Below are 24,755 nucleotides of genomic sequence, written 5' to 3'. Positions count from 1 at the left end.
TCAGAAGATAGCTATATCAGGCTCCTGTCAGCAAGCACTTGTTGGCATCCACAATAGTGTCTGGGTTTGGTGACTGTATATGGGATGGATCCCCTGGTGGGGCAGTCTCTGGGTGGTCTTTCCTTCATTATATGCTCTACACTTTGCCTCTGTATCTCTTCCCATGGGTATTTTGTTCCCCTTCTAAGAAGGACCAAAATACCTATACTTTGGTTTTCCTTCTTCTTGAGTTTCATTTGGTCTGTGAATTGAATCTTGTGTATTACAAGCTTCTGGGCTAATAACCACTTATCAGTAAATGTAAACCATGTGTGTTCTTTTGTGACTAGGTTACCTCACTCAGCATGGCATTTTCTAGTTCCATCCATTTGCCTAAAAATTTCATGAATTTGTTGTTTTTAATAGCTGAGTAGTATTCCATTGTGTAAATGTATCACATTTTCTGTATCCATTCCTCTGATGAGGGGCATCTGGGTTCTTTCTAGCTTCTGGCTATTATAAGTAAGGCTGCTATGAACATAGTGGAGCATGTGTCCTTATTACATGTTGGAGCATCATCTGGGTATATGTCCAGGAATGGTATAGCTAGGTCCTCACGTAGTACTATATGGTTTCAGAGGTTTAGTCCATTATTGTCATGGCAGGAAGCATGGCAGCTTGTAGGCAGACATGGTGCTGAAGGAGCCGAGAGTTCTACATCTTGATCTGCAGGCAGCAAAGGGAGACTATGCATCATAGGTTGAGCATATATAAGACCTTAAAGCATGCCCCACAGTGAATCACTTCCTCCAATAAGGCCACACCCACTCTAGCAATCTAGCAAAACTGCATTTCCTAATAGCTCTACTTCCTGTGGCCCATCATTCAAACATCTGAATCTATGTGGGTCATACCTATTCAAACCACCACAGCATTGTACCCCAATATTTTCATATAAACATGTAAAGTCACTTATATCTTTAATTTTTTTACTCTGACACCAAAGATACTCTAATTCTCATTTATACTAAGAGAAATATGTATATATTTTAAGAATAAATAGAAGGTCAGCCTTTTAACAGGAAATCACTATTTTTTCTGTAGGTAAAGGGATTTCTTTAGTAAAGGTTGAGGTTACATTTTGTTTTGAAAACAGGCTGCTTCCTGACCATTCAAAGTAAAACATATTTTAAAAGAACTTTAAAAACTAACAATCCTTGAGTTATGATTCAAAACTGGTGCTGGGTAGTTTATCTGAAAGTATCTTCAAACTAGAGGAAGAGTATTAACCACATACTTAAGCTGTTACACCATGAAAAACAAAAGATGAACTATTTCAAAATTGAACTATCAATATATCTATAACAATAACCTTTCCAACATTTTATGCATCTCCTTTCAGCCATTATGGATACTGAGTTTCCTATTATAAGTTCATATACTTAAGCTAACAGTTCTTTTGAAATGTTTTTATTTACCTTAAATACTATTACCAACTCCTGGTATTTTATAACTTATGAGTTGTCTAGCCAGTGTATACTCATTTACATATTATTCTATGTGGTGGAATATATGCTCATCAACATGGTTTTGTCATGAAAGGATTATAATACTTAGGAAATTGTAATGATTGCATAGTTCCTTCGTGAATGGAGCCAGTTAAACTGGAATCTAAGTCATTCATTTTAAAGAACTAATAACAGATTTTCAGAGGACCTACTAACTGAAAACATATTATTCAATAATTTTAAAAAATCCTTTTATTAGCCAGATGTGGTTGTGCATGCCTTTGATCCCAGCTCTTGGGAAGCTCTGTGAGTTCCTGTTCAGCCTAGTCTACAAAGTGCATCCCAGGACAGCTAGAGCTATAAAGTGAGATCTGTATCAAAAATAAAAAGTAAATAAAATAAAATAATAAAATAAATTTATTAACTTTTAGACAGGAGTAATGTAATATATTATAGGTCTAAAAGTCTATCCTCAGTCATATAGGTAGATGTTCAGCTATGTAGAGTTTGATGTTTTTAACACAAATGGTTATTTCACAGGACATAAATAACACCAATACAACTGACTATTTTACATAGTAGACTAAAGGGTGTATTTTTAATTAGATATTTTCTTCATTTACATTTCACATGCCATCCTGAAAGTCCCCTATACCCTCTCCCTGCTCTGCCCCCCAACCCACCCACTCCCTCTTCCTGGCCCTGGCATTCCCCTATACTGGGGCATATAATTTTCACAAGACCAAGGGCCTCTCATTCCATTGATGGCAGACTAGGCCATCCTCTGCTACATATGCAATTAGAGACACAAGCTCTGGGGGTACGGGGTGGTACTGGTTATTTCATATTGTTGTTCCTCCTATAGGGTTGCAGACCCCTTTAGCTCCTTGGGTACCTGCTCTAGCTCCTTCATTGGGGGTCCTGTGTTCCATCCAATAAATGAGTGTGAGCATCTACTTCTGTATTTGCCAGGTACTGGCATAACCTCACAAGAGACAGCTATGTCAGGGTCCTTTCAGCAAAATCTAGCTGGCATATGCAATAGTGTCTGGGTTTAGCGGTTGTTTATGGGATGGATCCCTGGGTGAGGAAGTCTCTGGATGGTCCTTCCTTTTAGTCTCAGCTCCGAACTCTGTCTCTGAAACTTCTTCCAGGGGGTATTTTATTCCACATTCTAAGAAGGAATGAAGTATCCACATTTTGGTCTTCCTTCTTCTTGAGTTTCATGTGTTTTGCTTAGGCAAATGGATGGATCTAGAGGATATCATCCTGAGTGAGGTAACCTGTTGCAGACCCTCTGGGTCCCTTTGTCTGCGTGGAATGGGTTTCTCGTAGTGGGTGGGCAAAGCATCGGATGAGTGACAAACAGATGCACACAGGAGAGATCATGTGGAATCTGAGTGTAATTTTCAAATCGAGCATCAGACTTTTTATGCAGAAGACAATAAGGAAGTTGGGTGACATATTCACAAGGTACAAAAGAGATAACTGAAATCTTACATAAAACAGAGAAATGCAAACACAAAAGGCTTAACGGGAACCACCTGGGATAGAATTAATTGAATAAACAAGGACTCCACCTAAAATTCACTAATATTAGAAGCCAGGGTCAAGGGCTTCGCGCCCTTGCCATAGTTCCTATTTTGGTCTCTTGTATAGTCCACCTTCCCCTTAGGCCATTGTAAATACGTGTGTATGGGTGTAACTCTGCTATAGTTCTAAGTATCTATTCTGGTTTCTCCTTCGGTCTGAAACTTCCTTCTTCTTTAATGATGGTAAATTCATGTGTAAGGGAGTGATTTAGCTTTTACATTCTTACTGAATTCCAAGCCCTTGGTCTTGCTCAGGGACATTCTAGGACTGTTGGAACACTGGCGGAAGGCTTTAGCTATGTCAGAATTCAATCTTAAAAGGCACTTATAATAGGATAATACTAAAAAGAGAGCACATGGATCTATACACTAGACTAACTCGGGAATGGAAAATTAATGTATGGGTTAGAGGGAATGCCAGACTCCAGGAAGAGAGCTTCCTTGAAGCTCTTTGCCTCACAAGTGACTTTCAAGCTTCTAGGCTTAAGCTGACTCGACCAGTGTGGCAGTAACCCTATCACAAAAGAATACACACGATATGCACTCACTGATAAGTGATTATTAGCCCAGAAACTTAGAATACCCAAAATACAATTTGCAAAACACATGAAACTCAAGAGTAAAAGTTTTATACAAGCCATGTTACGGAAACAATGAAACATTTTATCTTCTGTTAATAAAAATGCAAACAACACAAGTGTCAGAGTTTTAATATAGCATGAAATTCATGTAAATATTGTATGTAATACTAACAAAAATATAGCCTCACTCTTAGAGAAGAGATTTTTTTTTGTATTCAAATTGTACCCAATCTTCAAAATGATTATTCATATCACTTATCCAAATATAAATATCATCAAACATTAATTACAATCCTGGGAAAAAAAGAGAACCTTATTTTCCTAGTGTGCTGTTGACCTGATTATGCAGAATGAAATTACAGAGAAGTCTTGAATAGGAAAAGAGGAAATACAGCAGAGATGAAGAAGCTGCTGGCTCATGTGTTGACTGTAGCTACATTGCTAACTCCCAGCACTCTTTTCCCACAATTAGTCTTTCTTTGGGGTGTTACAGGACTTTAATCTAAACAGAAGTGAGTGGATCTCTATGAGTTGGTGGTCAGCCTAATCTACATCATCAGTTTCTGTCTCAAAAAAAAAAAAATAGAGGAAAGGAGGGAGGGATGAAGGAAAGCAACCATCAACCAGGGAGCTGCCTCCTTAAAGTAAGGATGCCTCCATCCACCGTTACCTCTTCTCCATAATACATAAGTGACTGACATCTGCCCTCCACTGAAAGATGGTTAAGTGTAGACCACAAAAGAGTCAAGACCATCAAAACTATTAACATTTAGATGGCTTCTTTTTTGAGATGAGTATTACAGTGTAGGTTGAGCCAGTCATAAACTTACTGCCTTCTTGTAGATTCCTGAGTAGGTATAATTCTGAGTGTGTGGCATTATTGTCATCTTCTAAGATCCCTTTTACCTAAGCAATGGCTTTGACTCCATTTATACAACTGAACTGCCCAACCCCTATTTCTTCCTCCTCATTCTCCCCTTTGTATCTTATGAACAATAACAACAACAAACAACAACAATATGTTTCTCACCATCCAAGAGACTGGAAGTCTAAGTGATAACGTAGTCAGGTTCTGGTGAGTGGTATCTTTGAAGTTGCAAACTTCAGCCCTTGTATGCATCTGCTAGTGGAAAGAATACACTTGGGTTTTAACATTTAAGATATGAGTTGCTTTAAAACAATCAGGTTAAGTTAACTCTAAGTATCTAACCAAAGTGAATTGGCAATTTGTCAGTGATTATTCAGTTTTCTAGATTCAAGAACCCAAAGTCATCACAGGGATCAAGAAATTAGGGTGTAGCCTTCAACTCAGGCCTGCTGTGGTCTTTCAAATCCTTAATACCCAGGTGTGTAATGTCAGCAGAGCCTCTACTCTTCATATTCAGATTCCTGAACATCCATGTGCCATTTTGACAAAGGCCCTGTCATGGCCTTGCTTACAGTAGAGGAATGCTTGTGTCCTTCATATAGCCTTAAGAACTGCTTCAAACTCCAATATAGGCCTGTTGTATCCTTCTTACGTGTATTTCTAGATGTAAAATTTTCAACACTAAACAACCTCCCTTAACCTTGAAAACACCTGTACCTAGAAGATATATCTCTAAGACTCCCCTTAACAGTCCTAAACTACAAACAGCCCAAATGTTTGTCTTTCCCAAGACAGTGAATGAAAGCCATGTGGTGGGATAGAGCAGCAGCCCAGTGTGATAATGGATGAAACATTGAGGAGTCAGGCTTAGAAGTAGGCCATTAGGATATTCTTCCTTTCAGGGAGAAGGAAAGAAATGTGCCTTTCCCTTCCAGTTGTTCCATAGTAACAAACAGAAAATATGTATGTAGTTTATTCTTGATTGTCCTTTGACATGTGGGTTTTCATCATGACCAAGGGAGGGGTCATTTATTCAGCATGGGCTGAATGTGCATGTGCATATAAATCACTTAATTGGCTTTGAACATTCAACAGAGAGCAGGCTACCCACAGCTGGATGCTTACAGGGATGACAGCCCAATGATGTTATAGCAGCTCTGATAACGATAGGACAAGTCCAAGGGGTTAATTTAGATAGTAGTCAGAGAACAGTGCTATCCTAGTTAGGGTTATCATTGCTGTAATGGAACATCATGACCAAGGAAACTTATGGAGAAAAGATTTATTTGGTTTATGCTTCCAAATCATTGTTCATCATTGAAGGAAGTCAGGAGAGGAACCTGATGCAGAGGTCATGAAGGGTTGATGCTTACTGGCTTGCTTCTCATGGCTTTCTCAGCCTGATTTCTTATAGAACCTAAAACTACCAACCCAAGGGTAGCACCATCCACAATGGGCTGGGCCCTCTCGTGTCAACCATCAGTTAAGAAAATGCTCTACAAAGCGAGCAGTGGTCACACATGCCTTTAATCCCAGCACTTGGGAAGCAGAGGCAGGAGGATTTCTGAGTTTGAGGTCAGCCTGGTCTACAGAATGAGTTCCAGGACAGCCAGGGCTATACAGAGAAACCCTGTGTCGAAAAAGACAAAAAAAGAAAGAAAAAAAGAAAGAAAGAAAAGAAAATGCTCTACAGGGTTGCCCACAGTCCAGTATTATGGAGACATTTTTTTAGTTAAGGTTCCCATCTCAAATGACTGTAGCTTGTGTCAACCTGACATAAAACTATCTTGCATAGCTACCAGGAAGTGATGGTGAAGGCATGAAGGTGTTGCCATGTCCTGGCTGAGAACCGATTTCCAGGGTAGTGTGCTCCATCCCAGCAGCAGCTCATGATTGATATGAGGAATTGAAATATAGTTTGAGCTACATGTGGAATTTGAAGGGAAATAGACTACTTGGACTGGATTCCCTTTAGGTGTTGCTGGAATTAGGTGTGAGAATTATAGATTCTGATTTAAGTTTTTAAGAATCAGTCAGACTTCTGCATGTAGCATGTCTGGAGAGGAAACAAGTGCTGATGTGTATACATGCACTTACCCACCACATACAGTGTGCTTCCACTTACCCACCACATACATACAGTGTACAGGTGTTTACCGTTACATAATCACTTGTTCCTTCTCTTCCGTCGCTGCAAAGCACTTGCCTTCAAGGTTCACCTTTTGACCTTAAAAGAGGGTAATGTGGTCTCTGGCAGAGGAAAAGGAAGGAAGCTGGCTCAGTGCTGACGTGAAAGAGCCACCTCTGCCTTGTTGTATTGATCTGCTTCCCCCTTCATATGCTACTTAGTTCAGAGAGTGGGTTGGATGACTTTGTTTTGAAAAAAAAAAAATGGGCATTTTTTTTCTAGCCCTTTCCAGTTGTTACTAAGGCTGAATCTAGTTTCTGACATGTAAGGAGTTCCTTGGGAACAACAACAACAAAAAGGTCTCTATGTTCCTGACTAATCAAATCAACAAAAATCTAATAACAAAAGGTAGGGAGAAATTAATGAGAATATATTATCTAATATATACATGTATGCAAATATGAAATTGTCAAATGGCAGTTAATCAAAATTTAAAAATATTATACTCAATAAAACCATTGAAATAGCTTTCTAAAACTATTGATTACATTATGATTATGGTAAAGCAAACTAATAAAACACTAAATTGTTATGTGAGCATTCTCTTTTTTTCTTTTGCCTTTTCACTAAACTTTTGTCTTTTCACAAAAAATACACTTTCAAATATTGTTTATCTTCAACAAACATGTAACCTACCTTTAAATTATGAATCCTTCTTATCTTACAATCTAGTGATATAACAACTTTGATAAATGTATTAGATGCAGATAAAAACAAAAGACAAAGCAAAACAAAACAAACAAACAAACAAAAAAAAACATGGAAAGTCTTCAAACAGGCTCCAAAGTCTGTGCTCTCAACTCCTGCATGGTTAATACCTTCCTATTTAAGCACAGAGTTAATGAGAAGGATCATCATACCAAGTTTCTATTTTTGTTTCTGAATTCCCTCATTTGAGCTGCTTAGAGAATTTCTGCACTGGAGCTGGGGAGATGGCTAAGAAATTATAGGCCAGGCTCACAACAAAAAGGACAAGAAGACTTCTATGGTTTCCAGTGTGATATGGACACTGAGAGTCCAATGCTGACGGTAACTCTTTCTGTTTGTTTCAAAGGATCATTGGGACTTTGCAGAACTCTGCCGAGTTTGCAGATGCCTTTCATTGCCGCAAGAATTCATACATGAATCCAGAAAGGAAATGTCGGGTTTGGTGATCTTTACAAGATTCTGAACATCCATGGCAAGACTCGCCAAAGCCACGAAAACAGGAACTCTTCCCTCAGAGAAACTGGGCCCCTGAAGTTTCTTCAGCTTCTTGGGGGGGCAATTCACAGAGATGAGCATGAGCTAACATAAATGAAATTAGATTATTAAATCCGCTGTGAATGAAAGGGGAGGGAGCCTATGATCTAGCAAATCAATCACTTCACTGTGTAAATAATGATTACTTTCCAACGGTAGTACTACCGTTCACTTCCGTTTCTCACACAGACTGCAGCTTTCCTGTTGTCTGTAGAGAACAGCGTTAACACTTAAAGCAGACTATGACTTCTGATCAGAAGGAGGACTACGCTGAGTACAGCAGGGCGCCAAAGCACAGATTTGCCTATCAGCACTCACTTTTGTTTGCAACATTCATGCTCCTTCCAAACTCTCCCAAAGAACTCCCATACAGACTGTGGCCTTCAGGCTCATGCAGTTTTGAACTCATTTTACCATACATAAGTTATTCATTCATCCCACATCAGTTTAGTTTGAACACTCTTAGAGCTTAAACTAGAGTATCTGAAACAGTTCCCCTACTTCACCCACTTTAGTGATGCTGAGATTCTTGAAGCCCCCTGCAGATCTTTGAGCAATTTCTTGCTCTTGCTGCCTCTCAGACTCAGTCTTTTAAAGGATTTGTAGTAATGTATAAAGAATAATTCTATATTTAATTATTAACTACATTTATGACTGAATAAACCATTGCTATAGGTAATCGTTGAATATTGAAGTTATATGGCCAAGATAGTTACGAAGATCTGTAACATGACATACAGATGAAAATTTGAGACTTTTTAAATCTGTAAATCATGTTGATGAAAAGCTTTAAGTACAAACTCTGGGGGTGAGCATTACCATTGGACAGGTGTCTTGAGATACATAATAGTTGTGGTTTACAAACAGCATTTTCAAGATTAAGTCTGTCCCCAGTGGCTAAGAAAGGGTCTAACTGCATCTGTGTTGCTCCATGAATGCTTAGCCTTCAGGTGTGTCATCTGATGAAACTATTTTGATAATAAATTGACGTTGTGAGCCCCTTACTAGGCCTGTGTGCACGCCATGCCACCTAGCTTTAGAAAGCCTATGTCTGAATCGAGATGGGCAGCCTCCACTGGACCTGCTTCTTGAATTCTACAGCTCATGGACTCTAATTGGATTTCCTGAGGCACTCATATGCCTTTCTTGTCCTTCTGCTTACTTTAGTGATTTTCACTATTCAGTATAAATTTTACAAAAGATTCATTTCTACAGTCCTTATTTTTTCAAAAGGTGAAAATGAAAACATTTCTATCCAAACTATTAGTTTTCATGCCTCGTGAGAAAAGCCCACTTGCTTGTAAAAGTGTTACAATACAATATGTAAAATTGTATAGAACAAAAACTACAGTTCAGCGAACTGATATTCTCGGAACACAGCACCCTAGATAACATCTATAAGAAATGGACCACTGTAGCTTCCTGCCATCATCATATAACTGCTAGGCATACATTATGCAGATCTCCAGCATTATGCACTAGCTCTGCCCCATTTTGTCTTTCAATCATGCATTACTTCCTATCTTACTTCTCTCTGCCTTACATTTGTAAAATTTAGCTGTATGATTGGTTTGTATGTGAGTCTATCATTGTTGAATAAGGTTCTGTTGTGTGACTATACTACAAATATTCCATCTTATTATTCATGGACTTTTAAGGACTCCATGAACTCCTGTCTATTCTGGTTTTGGATTGTTACAAATGATATAACTATGCATTATGAACTGTGCTTATATATTCACCTTTACTTGAAATACCATTGGAATCACTTTCCCAAACCTATCCAAAACTATCATAAATTTTAAAGACACGGTTTCAGACTGTGTGGTTACAAACATCTTTATCTTTTGCCCTTTTAAAACAAACACTATTGTCATGAATAATACTTATATCACTGTTTCTTTGAAATCAATTCAAACATACTTGAGTACTATGAATGGTGGTAGTAGAAGATTTCAGTTAAACAGCTATCTCTGGGTTATTTTTATTTATGTCCTGTCATAGCAACCAAAGAGACAGAAGTGAAGAGTAAATGGCCACTAGCATCTCCACTGGTAGTTCATTAAAGGATCAAGTTTCCAATCCTATGTAACAACAACTCTGGTGCCTAGATTTCTGCTGTACATACAGCATATTCTTTGAGCTAAGGGATTTTAACATAAAAGTTAAAATGGCAAAATTTTTTCCCTATTACTCGGACATCCAGATATCAGTGGCTGTAGCTGGTACTCAGAACCCTATGTTCTCTCTTAATTCCTACCAGGCATTTGTCACATTACTTAAGACTTACACATTATATTATACAAAAATTTGTTTCCACCATATTTAAGTTCTGATTGGGGAGAGTTTGTTGTACACTTGAGAGCTGTTATAGCTCAGCAGTGAAGATGAAGCTCCTGGCAGTATGTGTTGGCAAGGAGTCTGCTTCCATAACACAGTGTCTGTGTGCAAGGCAAAAGGATGCTCCCCAGGAAGTTGAGGATTTGTTCTAGTTCTACTGCCAAAGTGACCTTGGGCACATGTATATCCCTTGGGGCTTCTGCCTCTTTTACTCCAAAAAGAAGACAATAAGATTCCAGCAGTTCATACCAATGCTGCCTTCCCTTTAACCTGTTACCCAGGAAACAAGGACCAAAATTCTAAGAAGCTTGGGGTTGTGATACTGTTACTATTAGGGATGATGATAGGACAGACACTTGCAAACTTCCTTAAGTGTTCATAATTCCTATAGCAATAGATGGAGCTCTTAGAGTAGAAGGCATCTGTCAATTTAGAAAGAAAATATCATTCTAAGATTCTACTGTGTCAAAGAAGTATATTCAGAATTTTTAAAATTAGGTCCTATTCTCTAGGATAGAAAATAACAAACATTTTCATAATGTTGTTTCTATGACTAGTTGACTGTTCCAATCTCACCAATATGCATGTAAACATACACACACCATTTATGCCTTGAAAAATATTAAGATAAAATAGGACATTGTTTTCTATGCAGTCTTATATTTCCTTCATAGTTTCAAACTAAATCTTTTTAAACAAATAATATGAACTATTTTACCAACATTTTATTTTAAAGATAACCAGTTTTCTGATTAGGTGTTTCATATGGCTACCGAATGTTATCAGGAGTCACAATTATAATTGGATTATCTTGAAGCCAAATGTGCATATGTGAAGAGCTGGACCACTCAGGTGACTTGGTGACAGAGGAGCCACATGTGACTGTTGTCAAATAGCATGTTTATTGCATCCTAACTTTTTCTCTAATTATATTTTCTTAGTGTCAACTCCTTTGTGCTTTGCATTTTCTCTTAAAATAATGAAATTTATCTCAGCCATTTTCAAACTCATAGACAAAATGTGCTTTAATTTTGTTTTTAAAACAAAATTTGGTTATGCAGAAGTCTGGTAAAAAAAAAAAAAGTATTGTTTCTTGCAAGCAATAATCATGGGTTCTCAACTCAGAGAAACAAAGAGTCTGGAAAGGCTGGTGTTTGTGCTTGAAGTTTATGCTCCAGGGTTTTCTTTCTACCAAGAAATAATCAAACTTTACAGATATCTGCATGTTAACACTTCATTGCACACCTATAAATACATTAGACAATATCTCTAATCTGATATATCCTAATCCTTTGTTTCTCGTTATCTGAAAAGACAAATTCATCCAAGACCTGGCTTATGATTTTCCTTAATGAAAAATCTATCACATACTAAGAATGTTATGGATCCCCAAAACATAGAATCAAGTATGTAATACTGCAATGTTCATGGAGTAGTGTGGTAACAGAGACATACATAGAAAAATCAGAGAAGAAAAGGTTTGGATGTATTCAGTGAAAACATGGGGACATCAAGTAGAATATCCATTTTCATTTCAACTTTAATGTTAAAGTATTATTGTATAAAACAAACATCAGAATGTATACATAAAATTAGTTAGAACTAACCCTGATGGTAGTAGTATATGAGATCCATTTTTATATATTTAGGTGTCTGAATTGAATATCTTCCTGGAATGAGAAAGTACTGTCATTTACAAGGTAATTTAAAAAAATGTTATTTTTAGAGAAATGTGTTGATTCATAATTGAAAGAAAAGGCATTAGGATTACTGGGGGCTTGAGACCAACTTGAAACGCAACTTGGAACACATAGTGTTTTAAGCAAGACTGGCTCTCCATTGAGATATTGCCTCAACAGCAACAAAACAAACAAAAAATTATTATTTGGCGTATAAAAAGGAATGTAGATGGCAGGAAATGGGGGAAAATGGTTATAATTCAAATACAATCCCCTATAATAAACCAGAATATGAAATAAACTCTTCAGTTTGGTGTTTTAGACAGATTAAGGTTTTGGTCAAGAATCTTATTGGGACAGACAGTCTCGTTTTCTTAAGTTGCTGTTTAGTACAGAGAAGAGTAATTTGATCTTCCTCTTCACTGTTCCCAATATCTCTCGGAGAAAGAAGCATGTAGAAGGGTTTCCCCAAGAAAACACTACAGAGTTGAATAGTTAATACACATCCTCTTTGGCATTTTGCCCAAGTCAGACCTTAGCACTTGCCAAACCCAGACAAAGGTTCAAGACATAGTACAACAGAGTCATAAACTGTTCATTGTCCAGATTCACTACCTAGGCTCTACCTAGTAGATATGTTATTAACCTTGGGTTTAGGCTAAAAGTTAGAGGTTGGGAAGAGAAGAAACAGCAGGACAAAGTTAAACAAGCTGACTAACTGCCTTATGTGTTTATGATTTTTAAGACTTTGATTACAATTGGTCAAATGAAATTCATGCTACTTTAACTAAAGTTGGAGAGTTTGTTGATCTGTGTCACCCTATGGGTGGCAGGTGTGAACATTGTAGCCTTTTTTAAGGCATCAAAATAAAGCTGGAATAACCATCAGCATCCTGCAGGTCGGTAAAGGGTAGACTTGTAACTGCATCACATACCCTACACATGTTAAGAAAAGCCAACTGTCCTGTTCTAGAACATACCTCTGTTATCAAAAGGCATGGAAAAGGTGAGAAAAAGGATTATAAAAACTGTGACCTTAGATCTATAACGTCTTATAGAAATTAGGACATTTGGTCTCTTCAGGGGCAATTTCCAAAGAACACCTGTCTAGAAAGAAAGGAAAACAGATGCCTATCACACTGATAATTTGAAACAACTTCTCAAATGCTTCACAAACATCTGTCTAAATTATACTGTGCATAAAATCTTCAATAACTTAATTATAAGCTTCAAATAAATGCCATCCTAAATTTGTCTTAGTGAAATGAGTGTAGTTTGCCATAAAAACTGGATATTTAAAAAGTATATCATTAGTGAAGAGTGCTAGGTAGTCAGAACGATATATATTATGATAAAGGCATAAAGTTTCAGCTTAATATAGTAAATTGTGAAATAATATTTGTAACCTCATTTTACAAATGATATACTTAAATAGAAGTTAGCTGGTTTGTAAAATCACTGTCACTGATATAACCAAGTTAATCTGAAGCCTAGAATCCACATGAATTTACCATCAAAATTCTTTCCTCTGCTATGAAATGAATTAAGTTACTAAAATGAATGATAATTCTAAAGATATAGATCTTTTAAGAAATGTTAACAGAAAACAATACACTTTAAATTTTTATTACTTTATGTAACCCTATGTTATTTGTACATTAGTCAAGAAACTGTTCAATTATCTCATATTTTCAAAAATATAAACCATGGAAAGAAAAAGTAAAATAGTTTGCTAATTCCATACTTGCCCAACATTAGCTTTACTTATTTATTGATCAAACATTAGGCACTGAAGTAGCTACAAATCTATGATATATTTACTTAGGTCTATAAACCTAAGTGAAAACAGCTGCCATTTTCATTTACTACACACTAAAAACATTCACAGACCCATAAAGACATACAGACAACACCAAACTTGGGGATTTTCTTTCTAACATGTGGAAAATATTTTAAAGAAATATATACTTTATGTTTGACATTATGTGTTGCAGTAAATCTCCAACCCAAATAAGCCCGGGCAATGAAAACCCAACTCAATCTGAGTACATGCTGTGTGCTTAGATTGGGCAGATCTACCACTATCCTACCATCTTCCCCATATAAGAGACCCCTTATAACTTACAGTTATATAACTTATATAACCTTATAACTTCTCCAGGCCATGTGCTTCTGCTCTACTTTCCTTCTTCCTCCTCATCCATTGTCCTCTCTCTCTCTTCTCTCCCAAAACCTTCAGCTCCACCTTCCTCTCTTTCTCTGCCCAATCACCAGCTCTAGCCTTTATTTATAAATTAAGGTGGGAAGAAGGTTTACAGGAAATCACCCGAGTGCTGAATCATTTCCTTGTTCACAACCCCTCACAGGAGAACAGAATTAACATCAAATGCAATTAGCCCCAGGGCTATCTGCAACACTTCCCCCTTTCTATCCAATTAAAAGACTACTTTGTCTCAGTTATAATTGAAAACAACTATTACTATTTTGTAGTTTATAAAGTACAAGAGACCTAACACTCAGTGCATCATCTTTGTTAACTAATTAGAACCTCTGTCATCTATCCTATCTTAAAAGACTTATAATTATATATCTTACTCATGTCCTGACTTTAGATTTTAAGTCATCTGAAAACCATCCTTTCAAATCTATATTATCTTTCTCAATGTTAAACAGCTTGGTTGGCTATAAGACTACCAGTCTTCAACCCCATTAGATATCCAAGAATGACTAATATTATTTGAAAATATGAGAAGCACAAAATAGAGCTTCCAAACCTTAGCCAGTTTATAGAGACTACTGACTACCTGGACAGTCCCTTATACTTAAAAAGGTTGGAGCATCAGTCTTCAGCCTCCTGACCCAGGGTCATCTGACAGACCTTTGTAATGCAGAATTTTGAAGGGCTGATTACCTTGGTTGGCAGAGATTATCAGTTGACTATTCTGCATAGTGTGTCTTTTTTCTGGACAATATTTTGTCTGCAGATGAAATGAGGCAATTCTTGCCTAGTGGCTCTCTTGCCACAACTGGAGCAACTCCAATTGATGTTCAGTTTCTCATTTGAATCCAAGAAAGGGAGTGCCATCGGGAACAGACTTGTCTCAACAATAAGTGAATAAATAACATTAAATGTCATATTCTGTGGACTTCTGACGTTTTTGAAAACCAACTATCTATGTGAAGTAATCTGGACTGTTTTCTGTTACCTACTCTCAGCCATTTCTAATTTAAATAACTAAAAACACCCTAACAATAAACTCAGAGCCATGAATTTCCTATTTGGCCCTTAACTCACAGGATTAAGCATCTTAGATCTGTTTATAATAACAGCAATAGAAGGACTGGGTCTAAGCCCTGCACTTCAAAATTTTAGTATCAATAGAAGAATTTTATACCAATGAAAACCTTTGATTTTTCATCTAATTATGTATCATTTAAGAAATTATAACTTCAGTTTAGTAACAAAGAGATTTCTACCAAATGAGATTATGGTTATCCAATCAACTCTAGATATTCCTCCTTGTTCCAATTATGACCATTTCTACATTCCTAGAAAGACAACCTATAATAACCACCCCCAGCCCCAAAGCCTAGGGAACTGGGACAACAACTCTTCATAACTTCTTCAAGCTGACTATGGGTGTTGAGATATTTTTGAAGGGAGGGGTAAGGGTAGGGAAAAATGGGGGAGTTGGTTGGCCTGAAGATGGCCACACCAATGATTGTAGTTTCTGATGTCTCTGTCCTGACTGGATCCAGATGAAAAACCAAGATATCAGGAGTTCAGGGAGGTCAGTTCATCGTGTCTCACGATGCAATTCACCAAGGCTGGATATTCTGTAATATATAAATCTCAAAACAAAATTTTAGTATCATCAAGATAACCTGCTGCAGATAGCCCTGGGGCTAATTGTATTTGATGTTAATTCTGTTCTCCTGTACTTCTTCTCACCTTTTTTTTTTTGGTTTTTCGAGACAGGGTTTCTCTGTGTAGCCCTGGCTGTCCTGGCACTCACTTGTAGACCAGGCTGGCCTCGAACTCAGAAATCCGCCTGCCTCTGCCTCCCGAGTGCTGGGATTAAAGGCATGCGCCACCACGCCCGGCTTCTCACCTTTTTTATAAATAAAGGCTAGAGCCAGTGATTGGGCGGAGAAAGAAGGGAAGGTGAAGCTGAAGGTGTTGGGAGAGAGAGAGAGAGAGAGAGAGAGAGAGAGAGGACAATGGATGAGGAGGAAGAAGGAAAGTAGAGCAGAAGCTCCTGTCTTGGAGAAGTTATAAGGTTCACAAAATTAAGCACACCATAAGTAAAAGCTTTCTAAGCATGATATTGAAATTTACAGGAGAGGAATGAAAGAGAGTGAGTGTACACTGTTTACCCAGCTACTCATTTTTCAGGGTTGGATTTTTTATGTATATTTTACCAACCAAAGTCTTCCCCATCTACTGATTGTCTTTTGCTGCTGTTGATGCATTTTTCTTTTTACTTTGAAAGAACACCCTGTGCATTCTCTGCATTTATGAGATGTTGTATGGTAAAGTTAAATTCTGCCTTATTTTAGGAATTTAGGAGTCTGTTCCATTTTAGATCCTGTTACTAACTTACCACACTGAACAAAAAGCTAATTTATCTGCATGGTTGCTGTCTCAGAAAGCAAACCAGGATTAAGGCTTTCTGGGAATCAGAAGGTTGGTAGATTCTACATAAACAACACTCTTTAGAATGGAGCTCTAGGACATGGAGTCATGGAAGAGTCTCAGCTTGGAGCAAGAAAAATTGACTCAGGTCCATGTAAGTTTGAAACAAAGAGAAGCCAAAGGCTACACAGTAAGCAATGGCAGCTCTCAGCTCCTCCATTTCTTCCCCTGTGAATGGCCTGGATCCCCGACACCTATCTGGGAAAGACCCCATCCAATTGCTGAGAAACTATTTTCATCAGTACTGAAACTTAATGCCCTGATCATTACCTCTAGTATTTCCCAAGCACTAATTACATTCTATGAATCTTGAGAAATGTGAGAGTTTTGTCTAAAAGTTTATTTTTCACTCTATTATCTTTCATGTTGCTGAAATGAATTGCATGATTGATCAACTCATGCTTTGAATCATTTCTCTCACTAGATACTTTTGAAGCAGATAAGACAAGAAGTTCAATTCTTTACAAGGGATTTCTTCAAAGGAAAAATGAGCAAAACAAAGAACACATTCAAAACAAAACTGAAGCTTAGAGCAAGATGAAATTTGGGAGACACAGCTTATAGACAGTTATCTAGCATCTACTTCACTTTGCAGAGAAAATACAATTGGCACCAGAGACCCAGGGAAAATTGGTTAATGCTCTGAAGCTTAGTATCTTTACAAGTAAACTTTAAAAATGCAAAACCATTTTTGTCAGTTGGATATGTGGTGTACAGAAATGCACACCTTGCTATCACCACCTAGCAATGTCCATGGGGTAATTCCCCAAATCTATGCACATGAAGATCACATGGCAAAGTACAGTTAAAAGCTAGACATGGGGCTGGATTGACTCAGCAGCAGACTTTATGAAAGTAGATGATCCTGGGTTGTCCAGGCAGGTCTAATCACAAGAATCTTTAAAACTAGATTGGGGCAGAAGAGAAAGTCAGAATGATATAAAGTAAGGACGGTGAAAGTTGGAGAAAAGTATCATAAGCCTTAAGAAGCTACACAGAAAAGGCATAAATAATAAATAAATAAATAAAATTCCCCTCCTAGAGCCCCTAAAAGTAACACAGCCCTAAACAGTGACACCCATTGCACAAGATTTCTGACCTAAAGAGCATGATAAGTTTATATTATTTCTACCACTAAGTGTATGAAATTTTCTACAGAACTGTAGAAAATATATGAGTACATAGTCAATGCATAAAATTCATAATTATTCAAGCATTTTCAAAATAATACTAAATTCAGATATTATCTTCTGATAATAAATATATGAAACTATAAAATGTGGTCGTTACGTTTGATTATTGTGTTCATTATTATATGTGATTGTTATTTTCTATTTATCCATTATTAAATAAATAACTATATATCATTTTCAGACAACAAATAGGAGTTTATCCTATTCTAAACTACAATAATAAGATATAAGTGATTTACTAATGCAAAGACTAAGATCATTGACCCTTATAAAATAAACATATTTCATCATACAGAGATCAGATATTAGGCAATTAATGGACTTTGCCTAGCACAGAGCTTTTCTTCCCAGCATGCAAACTAGTCACTCAGAGGACCTTCCTTGTAAAAGCACAAGTGGTTTAGGAAAGTATTTAAGGCATCATTCACTAAAGTAGCTAAAATATAAATTGTTTAGTCAGTCCTTTAAGAAAATAGAAATTGAGGAGCATGGAAACTCTCATCATGTGGCAGCCTCGAGGGTTTTGTGGTTTGTTTATTTGCTTGTTTGTTTGTTGTACTTGGCACATTGCATTTTCCTGAAAAGTTATTAATAGTTATTATTTTTTATCATAGACAAGCTAATGATGAATGGGACATTCCCAGAAACATTTGCATCTCTGTTTTAAGAAAGATGTCATTAGAAAGTTATATTGCCCAAATATTTAAAAATTAAAATACAGAAGAAACCACTACACTGGGTAATGGGTACTATTCTTGGCAGCCACACAAAGAATGTTGATGTGGTTTTTTTTTTATTATGTAACATGTATAAACTATACATTGCTCATAGCTCCTTCAACACTACTGAGTTCTGTGGATAGGAAAATAAATAACGCTTGGACCATGACAAGCTGGGACCAGCCCTCAATAGCTCATTAGAACAGACTGTTAATTTTTTTTTCTTTTACCATACTGGCAGCTTGAAATCTGCCAACACTGTAAGTCATGTTTGACTAGTTTGCTTTTCTCAGATAATCAGCCACTCAGTATTTGATAGTCCACACTGACCCTGACCAAAAGCCACTCACAGCTCAGAAATTGAAACCAGTGTCATCTTTACAAGCTAATCTTCATTGTTAGATTGACTAGATTTGGGACCATCTAGAGAACACACCTCTAGGTGCATTTATAAAAGTATATGACTGAGGCGAGAAGCTCATTGAATATGGGTGACATGGTCTCATGGCTGCGAGTCCCAGAGTGGGTGAAAAGGAAACAGGAGAAAGTGAGCTGAATCTACACCTTGTCTATTTCCTGATGTGAAACGTAGCATGGTTGGCTTCCTCATACTCCTGCTACTGTGAGTCTTTCCCTCCAAGCTGGGCTGCACCCTAACCTGACCCAAAGGAAACCCTCTGGTAAGTTTCTTCCTGTCAGTATTTGGTCAGTTCAACAGCAAGGAAAGCAACTAACTCCATTTGAGTCATGCATAGTGTGGAAGTTTTATGTATTTGTAACTTTTCATAGAGATAGCTAAAATTTTCCTGTTGTACCAGAATCAACCCAGCAATGTTCCCAAAGATAAAAGTAAAATTGTATTCCTTTTGCTTCACACAATACAGCGTGTGAAGTAATAACATGAAGACATAAACTTTAGTAAGAGTTACAGATCAAGTTTGTGTCCCTTCTTCCATTGGCACCATGAGGCTAGATAATAATAAAAAGTTAAACCTTTAGGAATTATGTCTCAGGTAAAAAAGATTTCATGACTGGGAAGTGCCCTTATTAAAGAGAACCAGAAATAACCCTGCCACCATTGCCCTTCTAGTAGGAGAATAGCTAACTGTTAAACTGGTGATAGAATCTGGCAATACCTGCAACCTGCTGGTCTTGCCACTTTGGACTCTCCAGATTGAGAAAACCCTGTTGTTCATTTCCAACAATCCAGATTAAGGGAGTAGCAGCCTGTACTGATGTACCATGAGAATAACTAGAATCAGACATTGTATTTAGCAACAACAAAGGCAGTAATGTTCAATAAGGAAGAAATTATCTTTACTTGTGCATGCTTACAAAAGCTTAGGAAGATGCTCCACTGGGGTAGGTTTTAATACTGGACATATTTCTCCAAGAGAAATGGTAGAATGGGAATCTCAAGAAAAGAGCACACCATGAGAGAGCATGGGTAGTCAGAAAAGTTTTTCAAAGACAAATGGTTTTATGTCAAACTAACCTGAGGGAAATCATTTCTCAAGGATGTTAGAAACCAAAAGTGAGGGCTGGGAATTCCAAACTAAAGCTGTCATTTTGGAAGCTCATTTGACATTTTTTTCTTTTTCTTTTTTAATTTTAATTTATTTTTTATTTATTTTTACACTCGATATTCCATTCCCCGACCCCCCTACTTCCACCCTCCAACTGTTCCACATCCCATATTTCCTCCCCACCCCACCCTGTCTCTACGTGGATGGCCCCACCCCCACCCCACCTGACTTCTAAACTCCCTGGGGCCCCCAGTCTCTTGAGGGTTAGGTACATCATCTCTGAATGAACACAGACCCGGAAGTCCTCTACTGTATGTGTGTTGGGGGTCTCATATCAGCTGGTGTATGCTGTCTGTTTGGTGGTCCAATGTTTGAGAGATCTCAGGGGTCCAGATTAATTGAGACTGTTAGTCCTTCAATAGGATTTCCCTTCTCCTCAGCTTCTTTTAGCTTTCCCTAATTCAACAACAGGGGTCAGCTGCTTCTGTCCATTGGTTGGGTGCAAATATCTGCATCTGAGTTTTTCAGCTGCTTGTTGGGTCTTTCAGAGGGCAGTCATGATAGATCTCTTTTTGTGAGTGCTCCATAGCCTCAGTCAGGCCTTGGGACCTCTCCTTGAGCTGGATCCCCTTTGGGCCTGTCGCTGGACCTTCTTTTCCTCAGGGATAATTTGACATTGAAGCATAGTTTTCTGTCCTAATCAGAAGATGTGGCCCATGAACTTGGAGATCCAGTAAATAGCCAGGAAACAGACATTCTTGTGTACTGTTATCCTTATCATTGTGCATTCCCAACTTGTTACAGCACCTAGAAAATTGTAACTTTTTTTCTGCTTGAAATTGGTAGGTAAGTTTATGTCATTGTCTTTAATCTTATCCGAAAACACACCTGTTAAAATATTTCATTACATGCCAACTAAACCTACTCTAAACCATTTCTTGATCATTGTATGAAATGTTTTTGCATTCTTTCCTATTCCTATGATATCTTGTCAGAATAAAATGAAAAGAAAAACTAATGATGAGCAAAAAAATTAATTAGAAAATAAAATTCATTTTTTTTGTCTTAACAAAAGGCAAGAACAAGGAAGAGTTTGCAAGGAATGTGGTTTTTATTCTGTCCTAGAATCTTGAGTCCAAAGCAGCAAGGGGTATTCATGGAAAGCCCAAGGCTGTGCAAAAGAAGATATGGTCCTGAATGAATTGAAGAACCTTATCTGCAATGAGTAGGCACTACACTAGAACCCTTTCTTCTGGGGGTCACAGAAAATCAGTGACAGTGTAATGATGGTGCCACATGAAGGGTGACTGGCTCGGACCTCTATCAAATAAGGCCAAATGAGTTCAACAGAATAGACTTTAAACATCGGATAGGAGAGATACCGGTAATAGTAAAGAAAGTATTGCAGAAAACAGTATCAAACAGTTACTATCTTATCAAGACTTACAGAGAAACAAGTTCCAAAGCCTCCCAACTTCCACCAGGTATGTCTGAGTCCTAGGGACCACACACTAGGTCTATATCAAAGCAAATCTGAGAATCTTGGCTACTGAAGCATTCCTTCTGTGTGCCTTGTTTTCTGCAGATTTTCCTGATTAATGCCCATTTCTGGTGCAGTGGTTATACTCCAATGCTCCTAAAGGTGTTGCTGCTGTTCTTGACAGTGATAGTCACTGGACCTTAGTGACTCAATTCTAAGTTCTGCTGCAAGAAATTGAGGTCACTTTCATCTGACCCCCAGGTGCCATATTTTGTTACTGCCAAACAAAGATTTCAACATAGATACTATTATATCAACTGTGATAATGTTGAAATACTGTGTTTCCACATTCCAAGGAAATTTCTCTAGGGGTAATAATTACATCCCTATTAACCGAATAACGTGCATTATGTTTGTTTTCTCTCTGGAGATTCCCTTCTACTTCGAGTCTGCTTTTATCTTGTGGCACTGTTCTGAGTGATAGGAATGAAATGAGCTCACAATCTTCCTTCTCCCAGTCCAGACTTTTAAATCCCATGAGATATCTCACTTCACACTAAAACTTCTATTGGTTATGCCTTGTATTTTAAATAGTTATGAAACCTAACTAGAAGGTGCTCATGTGCATGTGCTGTGTGTTTCCAGGTGATTTACTGTCTGGTTGAGTGATTTCAGCTACCTTCTAGTCTCCATTCCATCTGGTTCATAGGATAAACATAAGATGGGAAGTAGAGACACAGAGGAAGAAACAAGAGAGATCCTGATTCAACAAAGTGAATGGTAACCACTCAGTCATTATCAGAGAAGCTTCCTCTTGCCCTAGGTGGAAACTAACACAGAGATCCACAAATGGACAGAGACTGAGAGATTTTAGAACACTCAGTCCCAAATGGCATGTCTTCATACAATCTCTCCCTTCAGGCTCCAGGAAGTTAAGAGGAAGAGGAGGCAGAAAGACTGTAAGAGCTTGGGGGTGGGTGTAGATATATGACTGCAAGAAAACAGTGTTTTCAAGAAACAATAGATGAATCCACATATGAACTCACAGAGACTGTGGCATCAAACAAAACATCCTGAATAGGTGCAAGCCAGACAGGGTTTCAATTCTGAGGGGAGAAGTAGACATGGTTTCTCATCCCTAACTAAGAAGCTATCTGCAATTGACATCCAATTGCAAGGGAAAACTTAATTGTCTCCAATGGAGAGTCACTAGGTATATTTCAGAGCAAGCTCCATGCCTAGCAGTAGATGCCAACACAAAATGAACTCAAGGGTGAGTCATAGGCTTTTTGTTTCCTATTCCTTTGTTCAGACAAACAAAGTCTTACTGCTCTTTTACTTAGATACTATGGTTTTTATGGGGCCCCTATATGTGTGTGTTTCTTGTTTTTCTTCACTTTTATTCCTTTTTTGGGGGGGTGGAAATTATTAAGAGAGAAAATGAGGGAGAGAGAAAACACATGGAGTTGGGCAGATGGAGTGATGGATAAGATCTGAGAGGAGATAACAGAAGAAGAACTATGATCAAAAGATATTTTATGAAAATAATTTCAATTTAAAAATAGAAATGGCAAAACCAAACCCCTAACAGTTATCTTCTGAATTCAATATGCATTGTATACATATGCCCTATAGTCTCACATACATAAACAAACTAAATAAAAATAGCTCAGCAAAAAGCATTTTTATGCCTTAGTTCTTAATAAGGACAAAATCATGACAATGCTTATCTGTCATAAAGATGTTTACATTCCTTGGGGGTATGGACACTGGTAGGGTACTCATGCTCCACTGTATGTCCTCACAGCCATGCACATATGAGCAGCAACAAATGGACTTAGTATATAATAGTTTTAAGAATGAGACATAAATGTAGTAAGTGAGTGTGTGGGTGGGGAGAGCTAGGAGAAGTTAAAGAGGTTAAACAGGTCTGAATATAATCATAGTTCGTAATCTACACAAACAAAATACACCAGTTTTGAAAACATGTTTCCTGATTTTTGAGGATATTTCAATGGTTCTTATTTGCATGTAAGTATACTGAAGTTTATTATACATAATATGACAAAACTGACCTTCTAAGTCATTGGAGCATGGACCAAAGATCTCGTGATGGTTAATATTAGTTATCAACCTGACCAGTCTATAATCACCTATGACACACGCTTCTGTAGATGTATGTGACGAATAATTTAGATTTGAGGAGTTGAAGTGGGGAGCTATACCCTCCCTATATGTGAGTAATGTCACTTCTAGGGCTGGATAGAGTCTTAATCTGAATACAAAAGGAGAGAGAAAAGAAAGCTGAGGACCAGGATTCCTCATCCCTGCTTCCTGACTATAGACATATTCTAAAGGGCTGCTGCAAGTTCCTGCCACCATGCCCTCCTCACGATGATGGATGGACCATGTCCTTGAAAGGTAAGAGTAGAAAAACTCTTCCTTAAGTTACTCTGGCCAATTATTTGTTATAGCAACTGGGAAATTACCTAGTAGAGGACCCAACATGTTTCATCTGGAAGCTGCTAAGCTTGTCTTATTATTCATTCTTCTCATCCTCTGTTACTGAACTCCAAAGTTTTGTTTCAGCACATAGTCACCAGGCTAGGGGCTACAGTTTTTCTTTGGGAATGAACATGTGATTATATTACAGCCAGCATATATGAAAAGTATTTACATCTTCAACTGTGTATCGCATATTTAGAAACTAGAATGTTTCTGCTCCAAGGAGAAAACTAGCAGAACTTCCAGATATGGTGCTAATGAGCAGGCTTCAAGCTGAGATGGTAAAGCAAAAGCATAAAACGAATCAGGACCCTGGTTAACCTCACTCCAGGCTGTTATGTAAGAAATAAACAAACTGCATACATATATAATATGTATACACACAAACAAACATACACATACATGCCAAGTATCTGCCATATCTAGTATCCAATGGCTCTCTAATTTAAAATTTTATATCATTAATGTTTATATTCCTAGAAATCAGGGCATCTAAAGAGCTTTTTTAGATCTCACTTATTCTTACATTTAGATGGCCTACCCTACTTCTTATTAAATATATTGATATGCCATCATATTTTGGAATATAAGTTATGTGTAGGAGCATAGAAGTTCTTATATTTTATAGTTATTTTTAATTTACAACATATTTTACTCCA

The 24,755-nt window shown here is 37.5% G+C and overlaps 1 protein-coding gene across 4 annotated transcripts in view; it reads left to right on the top strand.

The window, feature by feature from the left end:
- Window positions 1-11,245, top strand: part of Mme (membrane metalloendopeptidase) — a 93,012-nt gene extending 81,767 nt beyond the window's left edge. For all 4 annotated transcript variants that reach the window (XM_021157462.3, XM_085835857.1, XM_021157461.3 and 1 more), the window contains exon 23: window positions 7,771-11,245. In XM_021157462.3, coding sequence (XP_021013121.1) covers window positions 7,771-7,870 — 100 coding nt within the window. In that variant the 3' untranslated portion in view covers window positions 7,871-11,245. The remainder of the gene's footprint in view (window positions 1-7,770) is intronic.
- The last annotated feature ends 13,510 nt before the right edge of the window (window positions 11,246-24,755 follow it).

Source organism: Mus caroli, unplaced genomic scaffold (assembly GCF_978045245.1).
Source record: "Mus caroli unplaced genomic scaffold, Mus_caroli_1 scaffold_3, whole genome shotgun sequence".
Taxonomy (NCBI): Eukaryota; Metazoa; Chordata; class Mammalia; order Rodentia; family Muridae; genus Mus; species Mus caroli.
Note: the sequence above shows the minus strand (reverse complement) of the source record. Positions and strands in the feature narration are given on the sequence as shown.